Source organism: Schistocerca nitens, chromosome 9, assembly GCF_023898315.1.
Source record: "Schistocerca nitens isolate TAMUIC-IGC-003100 chromosome 9, iqSchNite1.1, whole genome shotgun sequence".
Classification (NCBI taxonomy): domain Eukaryota; kingdom Metazoa; phylum Arthropoda; class Insecta; order Orthoptera; family Acrididae; genus Schistocerca; species Schistocerca nitens.
In genome coordinates, this window is record NC_064622.1 from 248,795,986 (window position 1) to 248,819,807 (window position 23,822).

At 43.0% G+C, this 23,822-nt stretch overlaps 1 protein-coding gene across 2 annotated transcripts in view; it reads left to right on the plus strand.

The window, feature by feature from the left end:
• Window positions 1-2,220: 2,220 nt before the first annotated feature.
• Window positions 2,221-23,822, plus strand: part of LOC126203416 (cuticle protein 19-like) — a 34,949-nt gene continuing 13,347 nt past the window's right edge. For both annotated transcript variants that reach the window (XM_049937722.1, XM_049937723.1), the window contains exons 1-3: window positions 2,221-2,266; window positions 6,584-6,664; window positions 22,953-23,274. In XM_049937722.1, coding sequence (XP_049793679.1) covers window positions 2,252-2,266; window positions 6,584-6,664; window positions 22,953-23,274 — 418 coding nt within the window. In that variant the 5' untranslated portion in view covers window positions 2,221-2,251. The remainder of the gene's footprint in view (window positions 2,267-6,583; window positions 6,665-22,952; window positions 23,275-23,822) is intronic.

The window sequence follows — 23,822 nt, forward strand, 5'->3', positions numbered from 1 at the left end:
AACAGTTTATCGCTTACTACTTTCCCACTGTTCATGCAGTACAGGTACCGCATGAGGCAAGACGTTATAATTTATTTCTGTACTACTAGCTGTATTCGCGACATGTTTTGCAGACAGATGCACATGTAGCACCGAAGGTAAATGCAAAATTATACCATTGGACGACACGTAGCTCAGCGGATATGAAGTCATAAACAGTGAGATGCGTGAAGAACTGTTGCATCGTGGATGAAGTTTAAATTTATTACTTCGTTGCTACTACCTCCATTCGTACATATACCGCGAAATTTAACTGCAAAATTACATTATTGTACGACACGTAGCTCAGGAGATACTCGTATGTCATGAACATTAAGGCCAGACGCTCTGTAGTACGGGCTTGGACGCACAGCTGTAAATAAAAACCTGCAGATCGCCGGGTTTCTCTGCTAGTACATCAAACATCATTCTGTACCGTGTACAGTAGTCGAACAGTTCGGAGGCAATGATTGTTTGTATCGGCATGACAGATATAAAGCAGCATCTTTGAGGCTATGGTCTCTGGTTACTAACATTCCTGAAAGTGGCCAGCTTGTCTCTACTTCAGATCTGAACCCAGTGCAACAGCTTAAAGATGAGATAGTATTCGACTTTAAACGCAAGGCGCTAAATCTGTAGCTTCTCCAAGTACTTGTGATGAAACTTCAATGTGCTGTTGCATTCATAAAAGGCAAGTTATAACACGAAAATAACCAAAAATACGAATTTCAAAACAAAACAGTCTCGGTTGTGAAACCGACACAATTTTGTTCTGAAACAGTTTAAAATAGGTATCTGTAACAGCCTGCCACGATCCAATGGCAAAAGTTTCACAACAATACGAAAATTCTCTAACCGCCAATATTATGTTTGTAAAGTAATCCAGCCGGCCTTTGTGGCCGAGCGGTTCTAGGCGCTTCAGTCCGGAACCGCCATGCTGCTACGGTCGCAGGTTCGAATCCTGCCTCGGCCATGGATGTGTGTGATATCCTTAGGTTAGTTAGGTTTAAGTAGTTCTAAGTCTAGGGGACTCATGACCTCAGATGTTAAGTTCAAATGGTTCAAATGGCTCTGAGCACTATGCGACTTAACTTCTGAGGTCATCAGTCGTCTAGAACTTAGAACTAATTGAACCTAACTAACCTAAGGACAGCACACACATCCATGCCCGAGGCAGGATTCGAACCTGCGTCCGTAGCGTTCGCCCGGTTCCAGACTGTAGCGCCTAGAACCGCACGGCCACTCCGGCCAGCTCAGATGTTAAGTGCCATAGTGCTTAGAGCCATTTGAAGTAATCGACGTTTAGAGGTCTCTGCTCGGATCTTCTTTAGGAACTTCCGGTGTCCACTATTGCTAGATCACTATTGTTCTAGCAATAGTGGACACCGGAAGTTCCCGAAAAATATCCCTGCAGAGGGGTCGAAACAGATTATTTTAGAGGAAACATGACGAGGCCTAACAACCCAGAATATTTTAACTTCACTGTCAACGGCCACGACAGCCTGCAAGCTTACATAATATGCCTGCTGTCATTTCATTACAACAAATCACGCCAATAACGATGCTTTTTCGAGATGTTCCGAATGTGCAGCACATTTTCAAACAGCACATTTCTAGAACATAACTTGTAATATAAAACCCGATAAATATGGTCTTTTACTGGAAACTATGAAATTCAGTATGGCGTCTACCAAGCTCTGCTTGCGACGTAAAGAGCATTTGTACCTCTTGTCAGTTAAACGTTTTGTTGCATGTTACCGAATTATCGTAGAACTTATTTCATGTTTCACGTGCGTCAATTTTTCCGCAGTGTTAAATAGCAGGAACCACAAAACTGCAGAAATGCAGAACTCGAGCAGCGCCACGTCCACATCAGCTTCAATATCCCACGCGATGACGGCTTCACACAGTAGTAGATGTAGATGCAGCCCTTCGATGCCTCTCTTTTGACAATTATGATCCACCCCACGTGGCTACATTCCAGTGACGAAGTAAACGGCGAGAGAAGTGGGCGGACGTCGGACGGCGAGCGCCGGCACCCGCCGGTGGCTGCGCCCCTGCAGCCGAGGTTAGGCCGGCGGAGGAAGCGGTGACCCCATCTCCGGCGTCTGGAGGGGGCAGCCGCGTTGCACACACCGCGTCGCCCTCCCTCGCCTTGGCGCTGCTCGCCACACGCACCGGCCGCCCGTATAAAAGTGCGGTCGCGCCGCCGCTGCGCAGGACCTCCTCCACCATGGGACCGCTGCAGGTGAGTGCTCCGGTACAGTGGCGCGCGGCGCATGGCAGCCGAGCGTGACCGATCTCCTACTTCTTGTGCTATCTGCCAACACGATGTTCTTAATGATAGTCAGTAACGTGTCTCAAATATAATCTCACTCGACTAAAAATTAGTAACCCCTAGAGAAATCATTACAAGCATCTTTAGACACAGTGTAATTCCACCCCTGGTCTAATCGCCTAGATTCGGTTAGGATGTGCGTCCACACGACTGTGCAGGTACGTCAGATGCAGGTTAATCCACTAGCTGAGGATTTGATCACGCAGTTTCACCAACTTGCGGGGATGCTGAATTCGCCATTTTACTGTTTGTTCTAAATTCTCCTACAGTCTTTCTATGAGGTTCAAGTCAGTTGATTTTGCAGCTCAGTCGAGGTGTGATAGGGTGGAGGTTGTTCAGAAAACCAGACACGTGAAACTTCCTGGCAGATTAAAACTGTGTGCCGGACCGAAACTCGAACTCGGGACCTTTGCCTTTCGCGGGCAAGTGCTCTACGTTTTCCTAAACGAGCGTGGTAAACCGCCTAAAAACCACACTCAGGCTGTCCGGTGTACCAGACCACCATCGTTAATTCACCGCGCAGATTAGGTCCGGGCTTGGTCCACCTCCTCCTCCTTAGGGAGCTGCGCTTTAAACTATACGACCAGATATTTCATCATCGTCAGTGTTTTCATTAACTTGTGTTAAAAGTTCACGTTGACTGTTATTGTCACTACAACCGCTCTGACGGTCCTGCCTTCTCCTGTAAATGGGTAGTTTCCTACTTCGTTTTCTATCCCACTCGGCTTAGGTAGAACACAGTCGGTGACGCAGAGAGTGGCTGAACAAACAGGTAGCGCCTGTGGTCGATGACGTCGGAGAGCACGGCCAGTCAAAAGGAAAGTCCAGAGCGTAGCGAAAGTCCTCGTATGGCTACACAATCGAAAAACATAAACAGGGCAAGGAGCAGAGAGAACTTCTGGACATGTGCCATCCCCGGAATCAAAGCATCGAACCGTCCTTACATCGATGCTCGGGCTGGGTGGGAAATCCGAATAACTGTCGGATACTAAAATTTGTGTGCCACCTAGCTTCATCATATCGCACGTCGTGTTGCGTGATTGACTGGTTACTTAAGAAACGTAGCTGGTCCTCGCAGTGATGGCAACTGACAACCAAACCGACGTCTATTAGTGCACGAACCGATGCGAAATACGACTACAGAGCAGTTGTGACCATCGACATTAACAATCGCACTCCAACTGAACTTAACAACGATCCAAACTCTACGATACGGACGGGCTGTAGGCTGCTGACTTGCCTTCCACGTCCTCCAGTTACACACAGTTCCTTTTTTATGTGAACAACTGTACAGAAAATACAAGTGTCGCTTGAAGTCTCTCTGCGCCTCCTTTTCTCTCGGCGCCCTATGCCCCAGCGGAGGATGACGGTTCAGATTCGACTTTTCATCTGGATTTAAGCTATCCTACACTTTTTGAGTCATCAGTCTTCTGGTTTTATGTGACGTGCGCTAACCTCTTCATCTCAGAGTAGTACTTTTATTCTAAGTCCTCAATTATTTCTTGGATCACTGCGGCTGACATAATTGTCTTGAGAGATTCAGAAAATGTATTGATATATAAGAGAATTCTCATTTATTGTTCCATCTTAGTTGCACATTTTTAGTTATATTTCATGTTTCATGTTCTGGTCACTCTGGGTTATCTTCAGTTATAAGTAGTTGCGTCAGCAACACATCTACTCAAGGGCCTGTGCACTGCAGTGGAGTAGTATTCTGAGTAGAGTGGCACTCTGAGTAGAGTGGCACTCTGAGTAGAGTGGCACTCTGAGTAGAGTGGCACTCTGAGTAGAGTGGCACTCTGAGTAGAGTGGCACTCTGAGTAGAGTGGCACTCTGATATGTGGTTTGGAGTAGAGAAGATATGTTGCTGACGCAACTACTTAGATCTGAAGATGATCCAGAGTGACAGAAACATGTAATCTAAAAGTGTGCAACTGAGGCTAAACAATAAACGCTTAAATATTTGTTGGAATTATTCAAACCCATTGCAGCTTTAACGCTCCATTACCATGGAGATTAGTCCCTAGTGTCACAACACATATCCTGTCATCTTGCCCCTTCTTCTTGTCGGTGTTTCTACATATCCCTTTCTTCGCCAAGTCTCCGGAGAAACTCCTCATTCCTTAGTTTATCAGTCCACTTAATTTTCAACATTCGTCTGTAGCACCACATTTCAAATGGCTTCGATTTTCATCTGTTCCGATTTTTTCATTGTCCATGATTCATTACCACACAATGCTCCACTCCACGCGTACATCCTCAAAAATTTCTTCCTCAAATTAAGGCCTATGTTTGATAACTATAGACTTCTCTTCGCCAGGAAAGTCCTCTTTGCCTGTACTAGTCCTTCATTATTTGCTTATAAATGAATAATGACACAGAGAAGGCCGAAATACTAAACGCATTTTTCCAAAACTGTTTCACAAACCTCAAAACGACATATCGAAATAAGTGATCATGGGATGGAGAAGCAACTGAAAAGGCTCAACCGGGAAGGCCATTGGACCTGACGGGACACCAATTCGATTCGCCACAGAATATACAAAAGATCTAGCTCCTCTTTTTGCAACAGTCTACCGTAGATCTCTATAGAAGCGAAGAGTTCCTAACGATTGGAAACAATCACAGCTCATTCCCGTTTTCAAGAAGGGTCGTCAAACAAACCCACAAAACTGCAGGCCTATATCCCTGACGACGGTCTGTTATAGAATTTCGGAAGAACTTTTATGCCCGCGTATTACGACATTTCTAGAGAAGGAAATCTCTTCCTATGATATGAATATTTGTTTTGAAAATAACGACCATGTGAAAGCCAGGTCGGATAGTGAAGTGGAAACGTCAAGGGACACGTACAGCACAAAAGCGTACAGGCCGATCTCATCTGTTGACTGACAGAGACCGTCGACAGTTGAAGAGGGTTGTAATGTGTAATAGGCAGACATCTATCCAGATCATCACACAAGAAATCCAAACTGCATCAGGATCCACTGCAAGTACTATGACAGTTAGGCGGGAGGTGAGAAAACTTGGATTTCCTGGCCGAGCGGCTGCTCATAAGCCACACATCACGCCGGTAAATGCCAAAAGACGCCTCGCTTGGTGTAAGGAGCATAAACATTGGACGATTGAAAAATCTAAAAACGTTGTATGGATTGACGAATCACGGTACACAACGTGGCGATCCGATGGCAGGGTGTGGTTACGGCGAATGCCCGGTGAACGTCATCTGCCGGCGTGTGTAGTGCCAAGAGTAAAATTCGGAGGCGGTGGTGTTATGGTGTGGCCATGTTTTTCATGGAGGGGCTTGCACCCGTTGTTGTTTTGCGTGGCACTATCACAGCACAGGCCTACAGCGATGTTTTAAGCACCTTCTTGCTTGCCAATGTTGAAGAGGAATTCGGGGATGGCGATTGCATCTTTCAACACGATCGAGCATCTGTTCATATTGCATGGCGGAGTTGGTTACACGACAATAACATCCCTGTAATGGACTGGCGTGCAGAGAGTCCAGACCTGAATCCTATAGCACACCTTTGGGATGTTTTGGATTGCCAACTTCGTGCCAGACCTCACCGACTGACATCGATACCTCTTCTCAGTGCAGTACTGCGCGGAGAATGGGCTGCCGTTTCCCTAGAAACCCTCCATTACCTGATTGAACGTATGCCTGCGACAGTGGAAGCTGTCATCATGGCTAGGGGTGGGCCAACACCATACTGAATTCCAGCATTACCGATGGAGAGCGCCACGAAGTTGTAAGTCATTTTCAAAAAATCAAATGGCTCTGAGCACTATTGGACTTATCTTCTGAGGTCATCAGTCCCCTATAACTTAGAACTACTTAAACCTAACTAACCTAACGACATCACACACATCCATGCCCGAGGCAGGATTCGAACCTGTGACCATAGCGGTCCCGCGGTTCCAGACTGAAGCGCCTATAAGTCATTTTCAGTTAGGTGTCCGGATACTTTTGATCGCATAGTGTATCTGTCGTGCCATTTATGTCCCTGTATAGTGTTGACAGCTTTCCAGCGGTACGCCCCTTGTTATGGATGTTCAGTTGATAGTAGCTTTTGCCCCAAGTGGATTTATGTTCCACCTGTTAAAGCCGGATCTTTATAGTCCATCGTTTACTACTTCAGGTGACGACGTACCCAGCGGGCACACACCGCTTTCACACTTTCGTACTACTCGTCGTGTGTAGTAACGCCGTTGTTTGTGCAGGCGCTGCTGGCGGCGTTTGCTGTGTGGCGAGTCACGTCTGCGCTGCCGGGTTTCGTCAGGCCCGTCGCCATCGACTACTACGTAAGTAATGTCGTCTCAACGTAACACCTGCCTCAAGTTCCATTTCCAAGTGTGCATGCAAACACAGTCTAATAACTGAAGAGTGGAAATGTCAAACGTTCTAAGTGCCACATTTTCACCAGACATGTTTTCGACGCTGTTATGTTGTCGGTACTCCGTTGCATGCCCTTAATGTTCTTCCTGGAACGTAACCTTGAACATATTTTAGTCACTATTGGATGGTACATGGTGGAAGAAAGGTAAGCGCGGCTTTTGTTCAGCCAGATTTATGCAAGATTGTAAGATGCCCTCTAATTCCAATCCACATGAATGACTTCATTGATTTTAAAAACGCTACTGAAACATTATTTTCCATGCAAAATTGTAAAAGATCCAAACTCAGTATGATTAAGGTTTCTCAAACGCATTTATCTCAAGGAGCTATTAAAATTTTTCACTCTAAAACCGAAGAATTGAAAAACTTTAGTGTCTTGAAAAGAACATGATGTATGGAATGCCGTACTTCTTCTGAAATATCAGTCATGTTTATCAGTTTCAAAATAGAAAGACCTGTTGTCGATGTTACTATTTCTTTCTCTAGAGCTCAGAGAATTCTGCTGTAAACACTGCGACGTCTGAGCCCGAGAACGGAGTTGTATAAGAAATAGAAGTTAGTACTGCAAGATTACATTTTCTTGAATTCAGTTTTGTTATTCTCCTGTAAACAGTTTAAGAGAATGAGAAATGATTTTTGTTGATTGCAGTTCTGTTAGTGAAAACATTACTGCTGTATATCTGTACATGAATTCTCACAAATAATAATAATGTCTCAGTATTAGACATATAGCGCTTGGAACCAGTCAGTTACCTAGTATGGCACTTAGAACGTTCTCAATACACAACTTATTTTCCAATTTCTCTCTTTATTTTTTGCGGTGATGTGAGCAGCATAATTCTGTGGTGTCAGAGTGCCTCCTCTGTTTTTTGGATACAAATAAGTTATGTACAAAAAATAGACTGTTTTTTTTAGTCTCCTAACAAAAATGTCACTTAGGGCGTTTGACGTTTCCACAGTGCTTTAATTATTCTACAGAGTTTAACGTTTAGCTGCTCATTACAAATAAATACGAGTACGTTTCAAGTAAACACGCTACAACTGTTAAAGCCAATTACGATAGGGTATCAGTGCAGGAATGGTCAGTATTCAGAGATATGACCGGAATGATCATTCGAAGCAAAAAAAATACTAAACATGCGCTCTAAAATGAATACCTCAAAGGGCTATGAGCACCTTTAAAGCAGGAAAAACGTCTCACTGCAGCAAGGATGAACAAGTGCCCGCAGCTCTTCAGGTATGCACTTTAGAGCCCATGTTTACCGGACATTTTTTTTCCTTGTTTTGATCATACCATCACCACTCAGAAAACGGAAAGCAAAGAGTACACCTATGCAGTAGAATAGGTTTGTTTCACAGTATCAGAGATGAACGTATGCATGGAAGGGCCATGTTTACTATATTTTTTTTTTGCTTTGAATGATCGTTCCTTTTATATCCCTAAATATTTATCATTCTTACTGGGACACCCTTTATAAAGAGACCATAATAAACAGCAAGTAAATTTTGCTAATAACAAATTTCAGGAACTGAATATAAGATAAAAAGGACAAATTATTTGTCAGCCCATGTATTAACACGGATTGTGCAACATGTCTTCAAGGGCCCGCATCTCGTGGTCGTGCGGTAGCGTTCTCGCTTCCCATGCCCGGGTTCCCAGGTTCGATTCCCGGCGGGGTCAGGGATTTTCTCTGCCTCGTGATGGCTGGGTGTTGTGTGCTGTCCGTAGGTTAGTTAGGTTTAAGTAGTTCTAAGTTCTAGGGGACTTATGACCACAGCAGTTGAGTCCAATAGTGCTCAGAGCCATTTGAACCATTTTTGTCTTCAAGGAATATTTTACCACTCAGACATGTGACAAGGTCTAAGAACAGTGGTCGTACAGAGATCCTAACCGACAGGAGACAACCGTAAACGGCTTCAAACCTGACAAGAATTGAAGGTCCATCACAACCAGTTTCCAAGTTAACGTTGTGAATGGACGTTTGGTGTCGCGTTTCACGAAAAACGCCATTGCTCACAGACTCTGCTGGTACGTAGTTGTATAAAGGCGTTCATCTCGTGTTAATGTAGTTCGTTTCGTTGTTCTACATCTGCATCTACATCTCGCTCTCATTCCGACCAACTTTGGATATCGACAGAATGAACGAGTATGAGAAAGTACTTTCTTTACTAGCCTTGGTATTAAGTGATCGTCGACTGCATAACAATCGTTTACAGTTTACTCCGCTTGTTGAAATCATTGTATCAAACACTCTTCTCTTCTTGCGTGGAAAAGGCACAGAGCCGATTTACGGGTTCTCCAGTTTACCCCTGTAATCAGGAATCGGTCTACAGCTACAAACGTGACTAGTTTGCTATACCCTACTCTTAACAACGTTCCTCGTGTGAACATATGAAACTCGATAGTCTCATTTCAATGTTTTGAAATAATTTTGTCGTTTAAGAAAATAGGCTTACACGGTCGTTGCCGATAAGTTCAAAGTTTTTGGATCTTTATGATGTTTCATTCTTGCCAGAATCTTCCGATTTGCTGAGATCTTCTTTCGGGGACTGGAGGCACTCTATCCATTGCAAAAGTGAGATGGGGCTGCCATAATACTAATAGTGTGTTTAAATAACATGATGGTCAACAGGCCATCCTCTCACTGGATCAAATTTTCACGTAATAACCCTGTGTGGAAGTAGTTTGCACAGAGATATTTTTTGTCAAAAAGGTAAGTGTGAATATAACCATTACGACGTTGATGCTATTTGCTGCAAGTGAAGGTGGAAATACTGTAGGTTATCGAGAAATATGTCCGTCATTATCTGGTGACAGTAATGAGTAATAACTGTACACGCAAATTGTGTACACAACAGCGGAAAGATCTCCTTATGCAAGACTCGTAGTGATTATCTCTTTCTGCAATTATTTCAACAGAAACAGGATTATTACCGGCACTTAGAATAACTTTTCCGCTTCTTCATTGACTCTTCCTTTCCGCAAGGATGATTACGTCGTTTGCAACTGAGGAACGACGTTATCCTAGTCTTCGCGCAAAGCTCCTCGTTTTTTCTCAAGTCACGTAGCTCATAACTTGCCAACAAACTGTTTCTATAGCGAATGAAACGTCTACGTTCTTGAGTAAAGTCTGAACATGAACTTATCTTTCCAGCGAGTGGGACAGTAACGAAATTTCGTTTAGATCCTTATTTGGAGCCTTCAAGAAAATTTTTAAAAATTTTATTTTGTCGTAGTTCTCTGTGGCAAAAAAGAAGAAAACGATAACATCGTAAATTACGGAGGTGTAGCGGAAATTGGCGTCCATTGTGTCAGAGAGACCTATTCCAACAAAAGCGAATTACTGATTGGTCCAAGGCTAATTTCATATTCATTTTTAGATAAAATAGTATATTTGAGAATAAAAAGGTAATTAGAAGATATGAAGGGTTTGTAATGAACATAACTATGTTCAGGGAATAACTGTGATCTTTATTGAATGGATACAGAATTCGAGATGAACACATATATATACAACTACAAATTCTGAAAAACATTTTGACGATATAAACTGGAAACCCGTATTTGAAATATCTTTCTAAAAATCAGATTTTCATCAAAGAAACTTCTTAACATACTCAAACTCCAGGAAGACAATTACGTCGTTGAGAAGGGTCTTGTACAGATGTGAAAGTAATAGTCCCTGTACTTAATGAATAAGTAAAGTAAACATATACTTAATCATGGAAAAGAAAATAAATTTTAATTTCTCTTAACTAAGACGCGTTGCTTTAAACAGTATAAACGCAGATGAAAAGTCTCGAAAAGTAATGATTAGCAGAAAAACTATTGGACTTGTTATAAGACCTAAAATATCTTTCCTCGCCAAATTAAGGACGCATTTCGGATATTCATGTACCTCTCACTGAATTCCCACGTTACGAGTATATCACGGTTCATATTGGAAACTTATGTGATGGTGTTAATTTGTTTTTATACCCAACTGCTTCCTCGGTAGATTAAAACATTCTCATGAATGATGTTCCTTATGCTTATGAACCATTTACAACTTCCAAATAATGTTTAGAAGGACCCCTGTTTCTGCATTCGCATAAAAATTGGTAAAAGTTACACTTATCTTCAACCACATTCTTTTTATTCAGGTCTTACAAGGGGAGGCCGCCAATTGTGAAATTCAGATTCGATTCATACTGCGCATAATAAAAGCTCATGGCCAGAGGTGTAATGTGGCAAAGCAGCGAGATGCACTTCTCAGCCGTTGTCGAGAAAATCGACAGTTAAAGGAAACCGTTGCGGTGAAATACTCTCTACGATTAATAATTTTCTACAGCGTCGTGGCGCAGCGGTAAGCGCTCGGGTTCGTAATCCGAAGGTCGCCGGATCGAATCCCGCGCCATGCAACTTTTTTCATTATTAGTTTTTTGTAATTCAAATATATATATATATATATATATATATATATATATATATATATATATATAAACTATTAATGAATTGCTTATGCATGTTGGTGAAGGCGGATCGCTCTCCAATTGTACCGCCTCCATTTTTCCGTTTGTTTAACAGGGTGTACCAAAGATCTCACGTCCGTACTGATTTTCGACGATGTTATAAGTTGCGCTAGGGACCGCATCTACCTTCTTTCGAAGTTAGCAGGCAACTACGCTGTTATGCGGCGGCTCGTTTCGGCCCATTCAACATCTGTCCATCAAGTGTAACGAGCGAGTAACGGAGTTTATATTTCATACCTGCCACAGTAAATTTGTGTTCGTGGGGTCTCTATTCTAATTCGAACGTTTGACTTAACGCTATACGTTTTCGTTTCGGAATATCGTTTCTACGTCTTCCGTTAACTATACGTGGTAAACATTATGAAGACAATTAATAACATTTGTGAAATACAACTTTATTTGCGGAAAACATAATGATGTTCGAAGTCGCCAGTTTTTCCACGACAAACGACTTTCAACAACTTATTATATGCATAATTGTTGCAACTGATTGTGTTTCAAAAATGACCGGTATATTTGAAACGGCAATAAAAACTAAACGAGCAGCGATAGAAATACACCGTTTGTTGCAATATGCTTGGGACAACAGTATATTTTCAGGCGGACAAACTTTCGAAATTACAGTAGTTACAATTTTCAACAACAGATGGCGCTGCAAGTGATGTGAAAGATATAAAAGACAACGCAGTCTGTGGGTGCGCCATTCTGTACGTCGTCTTTCTGCTGTAAGCGTGTGCTGTTCACAACGTGCAAGTGTGCTGTAGACAACATGGTTTATTCCTTAGAACAGAGGATTTTTCTGGTGTTGGAATTCCACCGCCTAGAACACAGTGTTGTTGCTACAAGACGAAGTTTTCAACGGAGGTGTAATGTAACCAAAGGACCGAAAAGCGATACAATAAAGGATCTGTTTGAAAAATTTCAACGGACTGGGAATGTGACGGATGAACGTGCTGGAAAGGTAGGGCGACCGCGTACGGCAACCACAGAGGGCAACGCGCAGCTAGTGCCGCAGGTGATCCAACAGCGGCCTCGGTTTTCCGTTCGCCGTGTTGCAGCTGCGGTCCAAATGACGCCAACGTCCACGTATCGTCTCATGCGCCAGAGTTTACACCTCTATCCATACAAAATTCAAACGCGGCAACCCCTCAGCGCCGCTACCATTGCTGCACGAGAGACATTCGCTAACGATATAGTGCACAGGATTGATGACGGCAATATGCATGTGGGTAGCATTTGGTTTACTGACGAAGCTTATTTTTACCTGGACGGCTTCGTCAATAAACAGAACTGGCGCATATGGGGAACCGAAAAGCCCCATGTTGCAGTCCCATCGTCCCTGCATCCTCAAAAAGTACTGGTCTGGGCCGCCATTTCTTCCAAAGGAATCATTGGCCCATTTTTCAGATCCGAAACGATTACTACATCACGCTATCTGGACATTCTTCGTGAATTTGTGGCGGTACAAACTGCCTTAGACGACACTGCGAACACCTCGTGGTTTATGCAAGATGGTGCCCGGCCACATCGCACGGCCGACGTCTTTAATTTCCTGAATGAATATTTCGATGATCGTGTGATTGCTTTGGGCTATCCGAAACATACAGGAGGCGGCGTGGATTGGCCTCCCTATTCGCCAGACATGAACCCCTGTGACTTCTTTCTGTGGGGACACTTGAAAGACCAGGTGTACCGCCAGAATCCAGAAACAATTGAATAGCTGAAGCAGTACATCTCATCTGCATGTGAAGCCATTCCGCCAGACACGTTGTCAAAGGTTTCGGGTAATTTCATTCAGAGACTACGCCATATTATTGCTACGCATGGTGGATATGTGGAAAATATCGTACTATAGAGTTTCCCAGACCGCAGCGCCATCTGTTGTTGAAAATTGTAACTACTGTAATTTCGAAAGTTTGTCTGCCTGAAAATGTACTGTTGTCCCAAGCATATTGCAACAAACGGTGTATTTCTATCGCTGCTCGTTTAGTTTTTATTGCCGTTTCAAATATACCGGTCAGTTTTGAAACACACTGTATATATATACACTCCTGGAAATTGAAATAAGAACACCGTGAATTCATTGTCCCAGGAAGGGGAAACTTTATTGACACATTCCTGGGGTCAGATACATCACATGATCACACTGACAGAACCACAGGCACATAGACACAGGCAACAGAGCATGCACAATGTCGGCACTAGTACAGTGTATATCCACCTTTCGCAGCAATGCAGGCTGCTATTCTCCCATGGAGACGATCGTAGAGGTGCTGGATGTAGTCCTGTGGAACGGCTTGCCATGCCATTTCCACCTGGCGCCTCAGTTGGACCAGCGTTCGTGCTGGACGTGCAGACCGCGTGAGACGTCGCTTCATCCAGTCCCAAACATGCTCAATGGGGGACAGATCCGGAGATCTTGCTGGCCAGGGTAGTTGACTTACACCTTCTAGAGCACGTTGGGTGGCACGGGATACATGCGGACGTGCATTGTCCTGTTGGAACAGCAAGTTCCCTTGCCGGTCTAGGAATGGTAGAACGATGGGTTCGATGACGGTTTGGATGTACCGTGCACTATTCAGTGTCCCCTCGACGATCACCAGTGGTGTACGGCCAGTGTAGGAGATCGCTCCCCACACCATGATGCCGGGTGTTGGCCCTGTGTGCCTCGGTCGTATGCAGTCCTGATTGTGGCGCTCACCTGCACGGCGCCAAACACGCATACGACCATCATTGGCACCAAGGCAGAAGCGACTCTCATCGCTGAAGACGACACGTCTCCATTCGTCCCTCCATTCACGCCTGTCGCGACACCACTGGAGGCGGGCCGCACGATGTTGGGGCGTGAGCGGAAGACGGCCTAACGGTGTGCGGGACCGTAGCCCAGCTTCATGGAGACGGTTGCGAATGGTCCTCGCCGATACCCCAGGAGCAACAGTTTCCCTAATTTGCTGGGAAGTGGCGGTGCGGTCCCCTACGGCACTGCGTAGGATCCTACGGTCTTGGCGTGCATCCGTGAGTCGCTGCGGTCCGGTCCCAGGTCGACGGGCACGTGCACCTTCCGCCGACCACTGGCGACAACATCGATGTACTGTGGAGACCTCACGCCCCACGTGTTGAGCAATTCGGCGGTACGTCCACCCGGCCTCCCGCATGCCCACTATACGCCCTCGCTCAAAGTCCGTCAACTGCACATACGGTTCACGTCCACGCTGTCGCGGCATGCTACCAGTGTTAAAGACTGCGATGGAGCTCCGTATGCCACGGCAAACTGGCTGACACTGACGGCGGCGGTGCACAAATGCTGTGCAGCTAGCGCCATTCGACGGCCAACACCGCGGTTCCTGGTGTGTCCGCTGTGCCGTGCGTGTGATCATTGCTTGTACAGCCCTCTCGCAGTGTCCGGAGCAAGTATGGTGGGTCTGACACACCGGTGTCAATGTGTTCTTTTTTCCATTTCCAGGAGTATATATATATATATATATATATATATATATATATATATATATATATATATATATATATATATATATATGTGTGTGTGTGTGTGTGTGTGTGTGTGTATACACATTTGAATTACAAAACACAAATACCAAAATACGATTTTCTCGACAACGGCTGAGAAGTGCATCTTGGTGCTTTGTCACATTACACCTCTGGCCATGAGCTTTTATTATGCGCAGTATGAATCGAATCTGAATTTCACAATTGGCGGCCTCCCCTTGTTAGTAATACTTAAGTAGAGAAATGTGGTCTTAGGTTTCGGAGCTGTGCCTCAAACTATTCAGAAAATCAGGAAAAAGCATTATTAATCTACTGTGGACCTAGTAATAATAATTGTGAAACCTGGTCAGCAGGAGCTTTTACGTTGTTTTATACGTAAAAACAGCGACAAATAAATTTAAAGAAATTAATTCTTCTCCGATTGGGCTCTGTTTCACGATTACAAAGGTTGTGCACCCTATGGAGCGTTTTATGTAAAACCATTTCATTCGTATTAAAATACGCTTTCTAGTATTAGATTCAGATTTCAGGGAATTAGTACATATATTTCCTTTCTCTTCTTCTTTCCAAGTAACAGTACTTGTTTTGGGGTCTTCTAATGTCATTCGTGTTGGTGCTGAGAGAATGCGCAAAATCCTAGTATTAAGCAGCGCTCTATAAATTTCATATATTTTCCATCATCTACTGAAAGAAACGGGCAAAAAACAACTCCACCTCGTTAGTGTTACTCCACTGTATTGTTCCAGTATGCGCCGCACATTCCAGACGTCACACCTATTTCCAGTCACACAACCGGAAAAAGAACGCAAATTTATCTCAATGGTCAATCGAAGTTCTAGTATTCTTAATGCTTGTCATAATCAAAAATACAATCACGTAAGACAGGGAGCATTCCTTTTTCAAAAACAGTATGCTGTTGGATATGTCAGGCAAATATTCCAAAGTTATGCATTGAATTAACGTTTCAAAATTTGTATATACGCTCTGGTTGCACATTTTGCTCGGTAGAGCTACGCTTTCATTAGATTTATTGTATGGTGCCACAGTAATATGGTTATAAACAACAACGGAATAATTCTGCCTCCCTCTATTATTCCAATATGCACCTCTGGTGTCACGCCCCAAGTAATACCCCGTATTTCCCATGATAATAAAATCATTACTCCTGGAAATTTTCTACGTTCAGTACTCAGTGACTGACTGCTTGTGTCGATTATTTGTAACAATGTCGTACGAAACCCATTCATTTCGACAGTTGCAGTCTAATTCGCCATGTGTGTCACCTTTTTCTAGAATCTTCTGATACAGCAAGCACATCAGAGTGAACACTTACGTCACATCTCACATTCGTATCCAGAAAGTTTCTGTCAGCAGCGTTGCACTTCAGTTCTTCGGACTGATACGTATAGGGAATATGCGTATTACTCGATAGTATACAGTCTACAAATTTTCTTGCCTACAATTTTACCCCTCTCTCAATCTCGAGTGGCATACACACTTGCCATATATTCGACACCTAGCATTATGAGTAGTCTATTCCTTGTATTTCAGTATCTGTCTTTCGTATTTCATTTTTTTCATTTCTTCTTCTACGGACTTAGTTAACACTGCACGATGTTCCTTCCGGTAAGCACGCCCTCCTCCAGATAGCCCATCAAATTATCTACTGTACGAAATGCAGCCTCATGTCGCAACATCCTAATTAACAGAGCCTCCTATACACTCCTTTCACTACATGGCCCATCCAACAGCTCTTTTCTCTGCCTACAATAGTAATTTACTTCTTTGGAAACTTTCCACTCTCAACGTTTCAACTTCATGAAGAAGTGTGAAATCAAACGCTCTGTGCGATGAACATTTTTTTTATAATTTTAGGTCAACATTTGAAATCAGTATATTTCTATTAAGTAAGAACGTAATTTTTCACAGATTTCTTTTTTCAATACTTTCGTCCTAATTTTTGTGTGTTTTGTTTATTGTATTTAAAATAAAGTAGCAATTTTAGTTCTTATTGGTCTTCCTTTCAGCTTCGATGTCATTATATTCTTTGATCAACAATGTGGCTATTCTTTGCTCTTAGCCCGCATCTCGTGGTCGTGCGGTAGCGTTCTCGCTTCCCACGCCCGGGTTCCCGGGTTCGATTCCCGGCGGGGTCAGGGATTTTCTCTGCCTCGTGATGGCTGGGTGTTGTGTGCTGTCCTTAGGTTAGTTAGGTTTAAGTAGTTCTAAGTTCTAGGGGACTGATGACCATAGATGTTAAGTCCCATAGTGCTCAGAGCCATTTGAGCCATTTTTTTCTTTGCTCTTAAGTAGTTATCCCTGTTCTGATATTTTTTCAGGACTTTAATACCTTTTCAACTTATACTTCTAAGGCTGTTGTCATTTCAAACCAATATTCGTAGATGTAACGAATTTTCATTCCCGCATTAGTCACATCCAGCTATATAACCGCTGACGTCTTATTTCACTCAGCATTGTCTTAAATACAGTAGTACCAGGAAAGTTACTTTCAATTTTTTCCTAACGTTTACTTTATTTTCAGAACTGGTTGTCTGTAACTTCATATTGCTATCTGTACTTTGCAATTCTTGCTTCTTTTTACCCATGTGGTATTTTAGTCAGTTGTTTGAAGCCGGAGAAATCAGCCAAGTTTCTTCTTTAGCAAAATGCGGTTAATGTTTTTCCGAGGATCTGATGAAATATCTCTTGTTTCTTAGATGCTAAAAACAAATTTAACTAATCTTCTTTGCACTAAATCTACCATTAGTTACTTTGACGTTTTGTTACCGGTACCACATTAACAAGACAGCAGTTATTCTCTTAGAGCATCCTCGTAAATAGTTTCGTTCTCTTACATCACATCACTGTATTTTCGTTATGTTAATGTATTTCAGTGCACAGTTTCGAATCTTTACTGCTCTCTCCGGATGTAATAATGTAATAACTCCCCCCACCCTCTTCCCCCCCCCCCCCCCAAAACCACGTCTGCAAAGTTATATTTAATCTTTCTATTTCACTTATTAATTCTTTCAACGGCGTTTTAGTTTCTAATATTTCATTTTATATTTGAACTTTCTCCTACTTTTTCAGCTATCTGTTCTGGTACAGCTGCTACCAGTAATGGAAATAGAAGATATAAAATTCACAGATACCTTGAAGTATTTGTTAAGGCAAGCATTTCATTGACCTATTGTTCCTTTTCTGACGTTAATTATTTTCCTCAGTTCCAACATGAATCATTCCTCATCTATTGAGGCTCTTTGAATCCTTTTACTTATTACCGTAATCATATCGTCTGAATGTTTCGAATTCATGGTGTAACATGTTGATTTCTTAGCGTGTAATTCATCTTTTGGACGTTAGCCCATTCTCATTTCCGACTGGTCGTAGACTCTTTTTCTTACACCTCTGCAATACTTTGCGTATTTAAAAAACTACTAAGCTCGTGGTTCATATTTCCGTTTTACTAAGTTATTTCAACCCTCACCCGTCCTCTCCATCGCTGTCCACATAACTGACTAGTTTAGTGAGTTCATAAGTCGTAGGTAGGCTGGAGTAAGTAGCCCCCAACGTGGTAAATCACTCTTGTGTCCAATCTAAACATTACCCTTTGACTCCTTCGTAAGAGACTATAATGCAAGTAGTCTGAAATTTTGATTACATTTCTTCAGTGGTCTATTTCAGAATGACGTTTTCTTTTCTTACAATTCGATATATAAAAAAATCTTTTTTTTTTCTATCCTGCATCAGGCCTTGCTTAGCCTGTTGCAGTTGCATTAGGTCCTTCCATCTTCTTGCTACTCTTCCAACGCGTCTTTTATGTTACGGACTGTGTTGCTAAAAATGTAGTGGTAATCTTGACTTTTCCATTTGCAACAGATGGGATACCTGTTTTACATATTTCTTTAAATCTCATTTATACAAAATATTTTCAATTCATTGCTGTTATCTTTATGTCTTTTATACTCTAACTTACTGTATCCTGCTTTGCCCCTGAAGAATTTAATCTCGTTGGCCTGTAATCTTACTTTATCTTTTCTTTGACATTACCTGTGATTCAATCGCACACAGCATTAGTGGTACCCACTTAACTTTACAAAAAAATTTACTTATGTTTCTGTTCTTACATTATTTAGGAAAGATCTCCTAGTTGTACCGTTTGTCTTATTGATCTAGGTCTCCTCTGTATCTTAGCATGGCCCCAAATATTGAGAATCTATCTACTAGTTCTATAAACTTATTTCGTATTACTGTTTTTTTCGTTACTGGGTTTGTCCCACGAAACGCTACGGTTTTTGTTTTTTTTGTTAATGACATGTTGTACGTTTAACATATTTTGTGTAGTTCACAGGCAGCTCTCATAGTCCAACTTCAGTGTTCGAGGTTAAAACTTGATCTCTGAGAATTCTCACAAAAGCTGTGACGTCTATCAAGCGGTTTTTTACTCAGTGCTGTGACTGATTTGATGCGGCCCGTCACGAATTCTTCTCCACTGCCAACCTCTTCATCTCAGAGCAGCACTTGCAACCTACGTCCTCAATTATTTGCTGGATGTAATCCAATCTCTGTCTTCCTCTACAGTTTTTGCCCTCTATAGACCCCTCTAGTACCATGAAAGTCATAGCCTGATGTCTTAACAGATGTCCTGTCATCCTGTCATTTCCTTTTCCACATATTCCTTTCCTCTCCGATCTACCTTTCAACATTCGTATGTAGCAGCACATCTCAAATGCTCTTCTGTCCCTGCTTTCCCACAGTCCGTGTTTCACTGCCATACAATGTTGTGTCCCCAGCGTACATTCCGAGAAATTTCTTCCTCAAATTAAGGCCTTTGTTTGATGCTAGTAGACATCTCTTGGCCAGAAATGCCCTTTTTTGCCAGTGCTAGTCTGCTTTTGATGTCCTCTTTGTTCCGTCTGTCATTGGTTATTTTACTGCCCAGGTAGCAGAATTCCTTAACTTCATCTGCTGCTTCTCATTACGTTCGTCATTCTTCGATTTATTCTGATGACATATTCTGTAATCGTTATATTGTTCATTCCCTGCAGCAGATCCTGTAATTATTCTTCACTTTCACTCAGTATAGCACTGTCATGAGCGAATCGTAACTGAAATCCTTTCACCTTGAATTTTAGTTCTACTTCTGAACCTTTCTTTTATTTCCATAATTGCTTCTTAGATGTACAGATTGAACAGTAGGGACGAAAGACTACATCCATGTCATACACCCTTTTTAATCCGAGCAATTCGTTGTTGGTCGTCGACTCTTATTATTCCCTCTTGGCTCTTGCACGTATTGTATATTAACCATCCCTACCTATAGCGTACCCCTATTTATCTGAAAATTTCGAACATCTTGAACCATTTTACGATGACGGACGCTTTTTCCAGATCGACAAACCCGATGAACGTGTCTTGATTTTCGGTAATTTCCAAGAACGATTGTCTATCGAAGTTGGGGGGGGGGGGGGGGGGCCAAACGATACATATCAAACATGCGATCGTAAATCGATCATGCGACGCTGGTGGCGGGCGTTGTGATCAGTTATTTGTGATCGTCGTTTTGAACAGTTTCCCGTCGTTCCCTTTGTTGCTCTAAATTACATACCTCCGCGAATTATTTGTGAACTGCTAGGGAAATCCAGACGATTTATGTGGTTTGTGAGTGGGATGTCTGCTGTTCTTGACGTTTCTTCGGCGGATTCTCTCACATGGAAAATTAATTCCAAGTTTATCCAGCTTAGAAAATTGTTCGACTTTTTGTCGCAAATATGGAGTACTACTGGACGGGGAAAAAAGGGACTGTGTAGACTGTGGCGGTGCGAAGTGTGTAAAAGTTCGTAAGAACAGTTTCGATGCAGAAATACCGTTTACAATTTCATTGTGGACAGTGCGGAAAACGAACGAGTATCAGGAAGAATACATGGTTCGATTCTTCCAAATTATCCATCCAGACCACCGTAATGGACTTTAATATGAAAACACCGACGACGAGTAAGGTAAGTCGTCTCCTTTGCAATTAAAAGTATTTTTGTAACGCTCTTATTTTGTCGTTGCTGTAGCGACCACCGTAAAGATACTCATAATGCCCACCACGAGAGTCGCATGATCGATTTACGATGTTGTTGTTGTGGTCTTCAGTCCAGAAACTGGTTTGATGCAGCTCTCCCTGCTACTCTATCCTGTGCAAGCTTCTTCATCTCCCAGTACTTATTGCAACCTACATCCTTCTGAATCTGTTTAGTGTATTCATCTCTTGGTCTCCCTCTACGATTTTTACCCTCCACGCTGCCCTCCTATGCCAAATTTGTGATCCCTTGATGCCTCAAAACATGTGCTACCAAACGGTCCCTTCTTTTCGTCAAGTTGTGCTACAAACTCCTCTTCTCCCCAATTCTATTCAATACCTCCTCATTAGTTATGTGATCTACCCATCTAATCTTCAGCATTCTTCTGTAGCACCACATTTCGAAAGCTTCTATTCTCTTCTTGTCTAAACTATTTATCGTCGACGTTTCACTTCCATACATGGCTACACTCCACACAAATACTTTCAGAACCGACTTCCTGACACTTAAATCTATACTCGATGTTAACAAATTTCCCTACTTCAGAAACGCTTTCCTTTCCATTGCCAGTCTACATTTTATATACTCCCTACTTCGAGCATCATCTGTTATTTTGCTCCTCAAATAGCAAAACTCATTTACTACTTTAAGCGTCTCATTTCCTAATCTAATTCCCGCAGCACCACCGGATTTAATTCGACCACATTCCATTATTCTCCTTTTGCTTTCGTTGATATTCATCTTATATTCTCCTTTGAAGACACTGTCCATTCCGTTCAGCTGCTGTTCCAGGTCCTTTGCTGTGTCTGACACAATTACAATGTCATCGGCGAACCTCAAAGTTTTTATTTCTTCTCCAGGGATTTTAATTCCTACTCCGCATTTTTCTTTTCTTTCCTTTACTGCTTGCTCAATGTACAGATTGAATAACATCGGGGATAAGCTACAACCCTGTCTCACTCCCTTCCCGACCACTGCTTCCCTTCCATGCCCCTCGACTCTTATAACTGCCACCTGGTTTCTGTACAAATTGTAAATAGCATTTCGATCCCTGTATTTTACCCCTACCACCTTCAGAATATGAAAGAGAGTATTACAATCAACATTGTCAAAAGCTTTCTCTAAGTCTACAAATGCTAGAAACGTAGGCTTCCCTTTCCTTAATCTATTCTCTAAGATAAGTCGTAGTCAGTATTGCCTCACGTGTTCCTACATTTCTATGGAACCCAAACTGATATTCCCCGAGGTCGGCTTCTACCAGTTTTTCCATTCGTCTGTAAAGAATTCGTCTTAGTATTTTGCAGCCGTAGCTTATTAAACTGATAATTCGGTAATTTTCACATCTGTCAACACCTGCTTTCTTTGGGATTGGAATTATTATATTCTTCTTGCTCACCAGATGGTAGAGTTTTGCCAGGACTGGCTCTCCTAGGCCATCAGTAGTTCTAATGGAATGTTGTCTACTCCCGGGGCCTTGTTTCGACTTAGGTCTTTCAGTGCTCTGTCAAATTCTTCACGCAGTATCATATCTCCCATTTCATCTTCTTCTATCTCCTCTTCCATTTCCATAATACTGTCCTTAAGAACATCGCCCTTGTATGGACCTTTATATACTCCTTCAACCTTTCTGCTTTCCCTTCTTTGCTTAGAACTGGGTTTCCATCTGAGCGATTTACGATAGCACGTTTGATATGTATAGTTTGGACCCCGCCACTTCGATAGACAATCATTCTTGGAAATTACCTGATTTTCCATTATCAACTGCAAAATCAGAATTGCCTCTGATGCCTTCACTTTTCCTAAAGCCAAACAGATAGTTATCTAACATATTCTGAATATTCTGGGGAGGTTATGCAGAGCTTAATACGGTGGACTCGTGTTTGGGAGGAAATAGGCTCAAATTGTCACTTGTCCACCCAGTTTTAGATTTTCCGTCCTTTCTTTCGGGTGGGTGCTAGGATGGTCTTAGTGACAGTAGTCCTCAGTCGTTAAGCTCTCTCTCCTTCGTCCATCCAAGCAAGTGGTCCACCTCCAATGACCGCGTAGCTGTCGAGTGTCGAAGTCTAGCTTGGCGTCTTTGCCGCAACTAACGCTGTGCGCTGTCGTGCAGGCTCCCGCGCGGTACGCCTTCAAGTACGGCGTGACGGACCCCAACACGGGCGACATCAAGCAGCAGTCGGAGTCGCGCCACGGGGACGTGGTGAAGGGCCAGTACTCGCTGGTCGAGCCGGACGGCTCGGTGCGCACGGTCGACTACACGGCGGACCCGGTGAACGGCTTCAACGCCGTCGTCAGCAAGAGTGGGCCCGCCGTGCACCCGCCGCCCGCGCCCAAGCCCGTGGTCGTGGCCAAGCCCGTGGTCGTGGCCGCCCCGCCGGTCGTGCACCAGCCCGCCGCGCACGTCGTCGCCGTGCCGCAGGTCATCACGGCAGGTGTGTACTATACGTTTGTTCACGAGGGACGTTGTGACGTTTGGAACTTGCAAAAATATCAGGCTATCCTTTACACCTTCTTCTTTCACCTTCAGGAACTCTTCTCCACTTTTTCCCGTCAGGCTGTATCATCTGCATATCTAAGGTTATCTAAATTTATCCCAGCAATTTTAATTCTAATTCTTTCTTCATCCAACCCGGCATCCCTCGCAATGTGCTTTGAATTGAGTTGGAAGAAGTAAGGTTGCGATGTACAGCTTTACCGTAATCCTTTCTGAATAATGCCACTAGAGGAAGTGACAGGACTGGTTTGAGTTGTGAGTGGTTCTCGCTTCTTGCCAAAATAATTTTTATTCCCTTTAAACGAGTTCTGAATATTTATTTTCTCCTAAAAATTAGCAGAATTTAGAAATTTAAGACACTTTTTCCAAACCAAAATGTGAAAAATGGAAATTGGCGTCATTGGCAGGGAGGCTCCTCGCAGGGAAGGTCCGGCCGCCTTGATGCAGGTCTTATTATATTCGACGCCACACTGGGCGACCTGCGCG